This window comes from Diachasma alloeum, unplaced genomic scaffold (genome assembly GCF_001412515.2).
Source record: "Diachasma alloeum isolate Michigan unplaced genomic scaffold, Dall2.0 Dall_scaffold_00315, whole genome shotgun sequence".
Classification (NCBI taxonomy): domain Eukaryota; kingdom Metazoa; phylum Arthropoda; class Insecta; order Hymenoptera; family Braconidae; genus Diachasma; species Diachasma alloeum.
This window is the reverse complement of record NW_021680454.1, coordinates 584,750-593,949: the sequence shown is the minus strand read 5'-3', so window position 1 is coordinate 593,949 and position 9,200 is coordinate 584,750. Positions and strand designations below refer to the sequence as shown.

The following is a 9,200-nucleotide window of genomic DNA, read 5'->3' as shown; positions in this document are numbered from 1 at the left end:
CGTGGGCTAGCTGGAATGAAGGAGGTGCACATGCGTGCTGACGCCTACTGTTGTCCGCAAGCACCCCAGGACGGGGTTGCAGTAGATCAGTTGGGCTTCGGCCTTCGTGCGAGCCTTCGGGCTCTGCCGATTGTTGTCCTGATCAGAAAGGTTGACAGCTATTTTGTGGAATTCAAAGTGCTTCATCTGTGTCAAGCAGTTCGTCATCCTTAAGTTGGATTTGGCCGATCGCTTCTGATGTGATGAAGCCAGAAGACTCGCTGTGCTGTGCAGCTCCTCACCGCTCTTCCTGGAGATGCATGTGGCTGTGCCGACCTGGATGAGGCAAGAGGAATCACTGTTGACCAGAGAGGTGAAGAGGTGGCTTTGCTGATCGAGATGAACAGGTGACCCTCCGCTATTGTCAGCCGACCGAATTTGGCCAGATAAGAGCTAGACGTTGTGAAGAATTTGTAATGCTGTAGATGATTCGATGACGGCCCTGGGCAGCGGCGAGCTACGATGAATCAACATATCGTTTAGAATTAAGCACATGACATCTGTACATTCGCTTCTTAGTTAAGGGTAACCTTTGGGCAACCAGGAACGTATCATTTCAATAATTCGGATTAGGTATTTCGAGAGTTGGCTAGGGGGATTTTTACGCGATAAGTTTTGGAGTTGAGGTTGTAATTGTATGATCTAAGGTTGATTGATTTCATTGGGTTAGTTTAGGTTCATTCAATTAACAACTGGTTAATGGCAATAATTTTTTAATGTAAGCAGTGGTTATTGTTCGGTAAGAGAAGTCCATGATTCCATTTCTGGTGTGATAGGCTCGTAACTTGGGTGTTGAATTTGCAATGAATTATTAGCATCATTACTAGTATTATTATTTGTATTTTTACTTAATGTAATATATTTACGGACTAAAACAAAATCAACGTCTTCCAAGCAGTATTCATTGAATAAGCTACATTAGTGTAGGTTAATAGGATTAATTACTGACTGTTAGTAGCTGTTAAGATTATTGATTGTAAATTATTCATTGAATTCCATGAATATGAAACATTAAGTTATCATTTATTTTTCATTAATTGAACGCCGGGCTATGACAATTCTACGCAGCATTGTTGTAATATTTGATATCCCTTCAACGAGAATGGACAGATTGAATAGAACACTTGGGTTTGTTCATGGAATGCCGTTCAATAAAAGTTGTGACGCGACAATAAACAATTAGGTATTAGGACGCACACTTGCGGTATAATTATTCCTCAATTTATTTTCGTCTGCGACTGTATCACGATCATGTATTTGAAATTAAAATGCGTACTCGATTAATGTATTCTTACGGAAAATTTGAAATTATCTTGTAAATGTATTTGTAATTGTGGGTCGTCGGAAATATTAAAATAATTGGTGTGTATTATCATTGTTTAATATCATGAAGTTGATTGTGAGGAGCATTGGATTGTGTGTAAATATAGCGATGATGATTGCAAATTAATGTCTTGAATTTTATTTCACTGACCTGTAATGAGTTTATTTTCTATTATCTTATTATTTTGCAGTTCAATTAGTTTTTTGGAAATTGAAATTTTTTAAAATGACAATTCATGAAATCATGACGAAAGGGAATTTATCAATGGGTGGTGATGGAGAACAGGACATTTTCTGAAATCTCAGTGAATAATTCGAGAGTCGTATATTTGAAATCCTTCGCAGGATGTAACATGGAATGGATAAATATCCTTTGATGGTATGTATGAGGAAAAATTTCTAGGAATCTGCTATATCGTCTTCCAGCAGAAGCCAGTGACCGTGCTGAGGAAAGGAAGGTATGTGAATAATAAAATTCGTATATAAAACGATGCATATTGAATTAAAATGTATTTTCCAATTATAAATATTATGGCAATTAAACATATTTTGATAATATTTCTCAATGTTAAGAGTTATATTTGAAGATCAATGAAGGGATAAAAGTTTGTGATAATGAATGAGGTATTTTCAATTTTTATTGACAATCTTGATTATTTACGATCTCATTTTTTATTTAAAAAAATAACTGAGAAAGGCAGAAAATTGGGCAATTATCGCCTGCTGTTTTGGGCCATTCTCACATTCTCATTTTCGCTTCATCTGTGACTGTCTACGAAAAAGATTACGCGGATGAAAGAATTTACTGGAAAAACCAAAATCTATTGACTTTACTCTATCAATTATGTCTTACCAAAATGGCATGACCTTAGTAATGTTGCAAAAAACAAATAGAATCCTGTTAAATCTTCACGAGAATTTTCATAAAATGACAATTTTATAATTTCTGTCCCCACCAAACTGTTGTAACATGTTTACCAACTCTGTAACATATTCAATGACTTTAATTCAGCGGCTGCAGATGACTCCTGTAACACCGAACCTCGTTAAAATGAATAATAAAAGTTGGTAGCACGGTAACACAATTTACCCTAGATCAAGGAGCCGTATTTCCCAAGCGATGTGAGTTCCATCAAAAACGACCGGTAATTCGATTTCTACAATTAAATTACCAGTTTCACCCCGATGTCAGCCCATCTCAGCACGAAATTGCAGGACATGTTGTTGGTCCACGGGCTTTGATATAAAAGCCCGCGATATTGCGAAGAACATCACAGTTGGTTCTTACACCTCAGAGAAGATCGTCTAGAAGTCGGCGCCTGACAAAGGTAAGAATATATCACTCGATTGAGGCGACAATAATACTTTTACATTTCGTTCACATCCTGCAATTGACGGTGAGTTATACTCTCGATTATTGCCGGAGCGGATGAAAGTAATAGTCCAATAGTTGTTGTAGACACATCCATTCGTCTTAAAATTGTGAAATGGTATAAAAGCTGACATTTTTTGGTGGACGATCGCATTGTTCAGCGAATCGTTCAGCAAAGACAGGGTTTGTTGTCGTCTTAACTTAAAGTGTAGATTCTATATCACAGTGATACCTTACAGAGAAAACTTGATTAGGAGATTAATCATAATAGCATTCTCTCACTTCTTTAGAAGCATCAGAATTTGGTCGTTGGTCAGGGCTCGTGAAAATAGAAGCTTTACAGCGGAATTCGCCTGATTAATATTTTTACTTCCTATTATTTTACAGAAATCAATCTTCAAACAATAAACACAATGATGTCTGCACGATTTGTCTCTGCCATCCTCCTCATTGTCATCATCGCCACCTTGAGTGTGGATGCTGCTTACAGAAAACCTCCCTTCAATGGAAGCATATTCGGCAAACGGTCCAGCACTGGAACTGGTAAGTAATGAATAATCATCTTTTTTAAGGGGATTAGACAGTTGATTCACATGCGAAAAGAAAGAAAGTTTAAATTAATTAAAGTCTTGATCATTCTTCTGGATAATTTTGCATCAGAAGTTGAGAAGAAGGAAAATGGGAAGCAATATCTTCATAAATTGGTCAAATTACTTGAAAATAGAACGGGATTAAGTCTACGAAAGCCAAGAGTTGGGGAATGGCTCCCTGAATATTGATCGTCGTTTATCTCACCTTCTGACTCTTCATCACAGATTACGAAGTGATCAATCGAGCCCTCAGCAACATGTGCGAAGTAGCCAGCGAAACCTGCAATGCTTGGCTGATGCATCAGGACTCCAACTAAAGATTACTTACCGACCGCTACGCTCTCATTCACCGATAATGCGACTATTATTTAAATGTTACTGTGTTACCGAATCTTGATAATAGTTTTATGGGATTCATTCGAATTCACCCTCTGAGACTTTGATAATTTTTCTACAACAGTTGTAATAATCCTAATCGCTGACATACGATCACTTTCGTGGAACAAGTATATTAACCGATGGAGCTGCGTAAAATATTATGTGTGTAGGTATTTTTGTTGGCTTTAGAGGTAGAATCGAAGATGCTGTGTAGAAATTGAATTTTAATAAAATATTGTCAACGAAGCTGACCTAATTCGTTAAATTACTTTGCTCACCTGATGTTCTTCCTCCTGCGTAGCTATTTTCGACCTGATTCTAGCTATTTGCTCTCATTTTTCTGCTGTATGGGTTGTCATTACTTTATTTCGTACAGCATAATATACAGTGAATAAAATTTCAATCAATTTATCAGTTAAATTCTTCATTATGGCGCTCACTCGTGTTAATATTAGAGAGAAAAATGTTTTGATTTACATTATCCGTAATTTTTTGAGTAATGTCACTGATTTTTAGGTATTCAAATAATATTTAACAATCTTTTGCCAAATTTCAGTGATAAAAATCACTGATAATCAGGGTCATTATCCTAATCAGTGACATGTATCCGACAATCAAAACTTCTCTTTCCTATGATGAGAACGTCATACTTCAGTGTTTCAAGTTCTTCATCCTTTTCCTTCATTCAAATTCAGAAAAAGAATAAATTATTTGCAAAATTTAGTCCCAAACCTAACGGGGGGTTGCTAACACAATGAATTTGAGGACTGAATTTTCTTAAACGCAACTGAATTTAGTCTGAAACCTCCATCATTTTCTACTTAAGTCCATGAATTTGAGAACTAGAATATGTGACAAGTGTACAACATTATTTTAACGCTTCCACGGATAATCTTCTAAATCATAAAAATCTTATTCCACAAAACCCACCCTCATACTGGAATCTGGTGAATCGATATGGTAAACACGTAGCTTGTCTACCGGCATAAGGATGTTGACCTGTATTCATCGAACTCGACGACTAGATGGATCTCACATGCATTTGACGAGAATGGGAACGAAAACCGTGTACCCGTACAATGGAACCTGGGGATTTTGGAACATCATTCACACTTTCCAGGTTGCGTTAAGGGCATGATGAAAATAATTAAGCAGCTTTGGGTTTGGTATAAGTACGGAGGGTAATCATGGGTGGGCATCAGTTGCAAGTGAACCGCAAACGCAAGGTAAATTACATATTCTTTTTTATTAAATTCCCTGTTGCGATGATAAATTCTTTTCTGCAAACTCTAATTCGAAAAAACCAACAACAAAATATTTTTAGTGTATAAATTTTCCTCATCTTTTTGAATTTCAATTTCTGCGGAATTTTTTTTAATTAATAATTTTAAGATTAATAATTAATAATTTTATGATTGTTTGAAGACTAGCAAACGAGCGTTTCGCGCCCGTCGCTAGATTAATTTATGTTACTTTATTTTATTTTATCCCCGTTTCCGAAAAAGCAATGAGACCACCACAAAACCAGAATTTTTAATTTTTCAATGTCTACGGAAAATTTTAAAATTAATATATTTTTTCGATTGGTGAACCACTCCGTAAATTCAATTTCTATCCTCACATGTTCATAGAATACATTAAAAATAGCAAAGAATTCAAACTGGCGATGAAAAATTTCATCCGATTATTATTATTATTATGTAATTAATAATCAGAATATTTAAAGATCACTAGCTTGCAATCCCACATCTTATTTTGAACTCATTGTAAGACGTTGTTTTTGTAATGTGCACCCCGCTACGACACGTGGCTAGATGTACCCTATGTTTCCAAACGAATGACCTTTTTCCACGATTTTTCCCCTCTATATCCCTGGAAATTCGTACGTGAAGAAACAAACAAATAAAACCGCTGACGAGTGCATCTCTGAGAGACACGAATGTATTTGTACAAATATACTGGCGATAGCTGTTGAACGGCGTGGGCTCTCGATAAACACTCTTCCTCTCAAGATGCGCCGTTTCCCCCAAAACGTGTAAAGTTGATCAGACGAATATACGGATTATGATATAAACGACAGTTCTCTGCGATCGCCCGATTCAATCGCATCGTTTGAAGTGTGAACTTAAATCACCCTCAGTTTCAATACCACACTCAAGTGCTCTAATAGTGATCGTGAATTCCTCGAAACCTCCGAGTTTCAATATTCAACGTGTAAATTAAATATTTAACTCCGTTCATTTTCAGAAAACATGAATCACAGTCAATCGACCATCAAAATGACATCTCACTTCATGTCCGCTCAGGTGATTCTCGGTGAGTGACGGCTCTTTCTATCCGCACGGAGAGAAATATTCAATAAAAATTACGTATCCGTAATTCCGGAGCGAAATATGGTTGTAGGAAATTTTACGGAACCGTCACGTCATTTTTCCAGAGCGTTTTCCAGAAAAAAATCAATAGAAAAATCTATCGAATTCGTTATAAAATTCTATTGACTTTCTAATAAACTTTCTATTAGTTTTTGGCTGATTCTATTGACACGTTCAATAGAAAAAATTCAATAGAAAAAGTTAACAGAATTCGATTTTTCTACATAACTTATTCTTTTCATATATTTTCTATAAAATTTGCTCGACTCAAATTTTCTAAATTTTTTTCGTTCTATTTTTCTTTTCTTCTCGTCAAGGAAATCAAACGAAAAAACTTGGAAAATTTGAGCCGAGGAAATTCCATAAAAAATATCTCAATAGAATAAGTTATATAGAAAAATGGAATTCTGTTGAGTTTTTCTACTGAATATTTTCTATTGAACGTTTCAATAGAATTTTCTAACGAATTCGATAGGTTTTTCTATTAAATTTTCTCGTCCGTGGTGTCATCAAAATAACGAGGTAATTTTCACTTTAATGTAATAGTTGAATTTACAATGTTTATTGTTACCGTAACTATTATTTTTTTGACAATTCCCTTGTAGTTGAAATTACCATTGACATTTCTCTGAGTGTGGATCGCCTATGGAAAATTACGATTCCGTCAATTAAATTTTCCGAATCGATTCCGTAATTTTTACTGAACATTTCTCTCCGTGCGAAGAATTCATTCGTTCATAAACAATTCGGGGTAAATAATGTGAAAGGTTCTTTCTCGTTGTCAGGTACCTGTCTGACGATAGCCGTACTCTCATGCGGGATGATCACTGTACAAGCTGATGATGAAGTACCGGCGTTCTTCCTCAAAATCGCGAAGAATGTACCCAGAATCGGACGCAGTGACAAGTATCACGAGTACTTCTTGAAGCAAGCGAAGAATGTGCCGAGAATGGGGAAGCGAGAGGATTATGATCAAGTAGGGACTAAAAATTAGTCAAAACGAATTAATTTATTCAAATAATTTAAACTTAAACATGATATTTCTTTACAATTTGATTTTTACGTGTTGTAAATATTCTAAAAAATGAGCTCCCATACAGATAAATTCCAAATTTATCTGCTAGAGATCTTTCCAATTTTTTTCGGAAAAATGTTGTCTTCTGAAGAATCTTTTTGCGTCATTCAAGATCTTTCACATAAACTTCCGAAGATTCTTCCAAGAATCTCTGGAAGATTTTCGAAAGACAGAATTTTTTTTACATTATATAAAATATTATTATTATTATTATTATTATTATTATTATTATTTACATTATTAAATTGTTTTATACCATATTCACAGAAAACATCGTGTTTCTTTGATACAATTGTACTGCAGACAATTCAGCGATCGATTTCATGTGAAAGAAGTTGTGAAATTGTTTTAAGTAGTAAGTTTTTATTGCACGTTGACATGAATTTTTCTCGTTTAGATTGCAGAATCCTTTTACAATAATCGGGAACCGTTCGCCCAACGTCAGAAGCGAATGGTCAGTCATGCAAGTGCCGGAGGTATGTCATAAATCTGGTGGTTTATTAATTTGATTATTGCGTTAATAAAATTATGAAGTATACAACCAATAATTATTTCTCTATTTATCTATTTTTTATTATTACACTCCAGGTATAAAACGAATTTAAACAGGGAGAAAAAGAATGAAATTTAAGGACGAAAATTTTTATCGAATTTAATTACGACTGAAATTTCAAGGAATTTCGTTATTGAAAATTCAGAGTTCCGTAGAAAAATCGAAGGGAACTGTATAATTAGTAAAATTTTGTAAATTTTGTAAAGAGAATTGTAAATTTCAGTTCTATTTTTCAATGAAAATAAATAGAAAACCAGAAGAATCCGGTAACTACATTCTTGAATTTTAGGTTTGGATTCTTCGACATGGGGCCACTTTCCACTAGCCATCGAGGGTCCTCCCGAGCTTTGGCGCGCACTAGCTTCTTACGCCAGTGATCGGTACGGCACATCTTCTGTGAATGAGTAAGTATTCCAGTCGCAAAATCGAATGTTCGTGTTCAAAATGTTTCATTTGATCAAGAGCTTCATCAACTGTGACACTCAACGAGTGATTTAATCAACGTTTTCCTCCCCCGCAGGATTAACAATGATCTTTGGTCGAGGGACAAGCGATCACCCCCACCATCCCCATAACTCCGAGCCCTCAAGTCTCTCACCAAAACAAAACCATGGAATTAACAGGCCTAAGGTGATGGGAAGTCCACAAATTCGCTGTTTCTCATAACAATTTGTTATTAATTCCCGCGAATCTCAGAATAACTGTAATAAAATGTTGAACCACAATGAATAAAAAATTGAAAACTTCGAAATGGGAAAATATTCAGTCGTGTTGACATGCAAACAAGTTTAGCGTCACGAATTACGAATTTACGGAGGACTGAGGGAATTAATTCAACTTCAAATGTAATAATTGAAGAAAGAATGCGCAATTTATTTTTTTCATTTTCAATTTATCTGACACTTGTTGCATTTTCAATCGTGATGTGATGAATTCAATTTAAACAATTAATTTGATGAATTCAATATAATCATTATCCCCCGCGAATCGCAAAATGACTTCGATAAAATATCAAATCGCAGATGAAAAATGAAAACCTCGAAAAATGTGAAAACTCTCATTCGTGTTGACTCCCAAACGAGCTCCTCCTAATTCCCCACAGAATTCGTGATCGGTGATGTGAGTTAACGAGATCAGAATCGATCATGAGATGCTTATACCGCAGCCCGCGCGGATCGAATCGATCCAGCGATGATAGTCGAATTGCTCGATGATCATAAGAGCAAGTGGAAAAAACAAGCGAAGGTGGAGTGCACCGAGGGAGGACAGGCCAATTGACGTTGGTGCGGCTCCCGGGGCTCTGTACTTATCTGGATAGCGGCGCGTGATCGAATTGAAAATTTTACCTTCCTAGGTGTGAAACTCCGAGGCGGTTCGCACGGAAATATTCTTTTTCCTCGTCCAGAAAATAGAGGTGTGAGTGGAAGAGGGTGCACCCTCGGGTCGTCACGGCTCCGGGACCATAAGTGTACGGGGCTTTTTCTAAAGTCATCAATTG

General features: G+C 36.0%; 1 protein-coding gene across 1 annotated transcript; it reads left to right on the top strand.

The window, feature by feature from the left end:
- Positions 1-5,805: 5,805 nt before the first annotated feature.
- LOC107040000 lies at positions 5,806-8,277 on the top strand. Its single transcript, XM_015259888.1, has 5 exons — positions 5,806-6,018; positions 6,860-7,050; positions 7,547-7,625; positions 7,992-8,106; positions 8,223-8,277. The coding sequence occupies exons 1-5, from the start codon at positions 5,955-5,957 to the stop codon at positions 8,275-8,277; spliced, it is 504 nt and encodes a 167-aa protein (XP_015115374.1). The 5' UTR covers positions 5,806-5,954.
- Positions 8,278-9,200: the final 923 nt, after the last annotated feature.

Coding starts and splice junctions, on each gene's coding strand:
- LOC107040000 (XM_015259888.1), top strand. CDS start 5,955: ATGAATCACAGTCAATCGACCATCAAAATGACATCTCACTTCATGTCC. Junction 7,051..7,546: donor AGCGAGAGGATTATGATCAA/GTAGGGACTAAA, acceptor TTTCTCGTTTAG/ATTGCAGAATCCTTTTACAA. Junction 7,626..7,991: donor CAGTCATGCAAGTGCCGGAG/GTATGTCATAAA, acceptor CTTGAATTTTAG/GTTTGGATTCTTCGACATGG.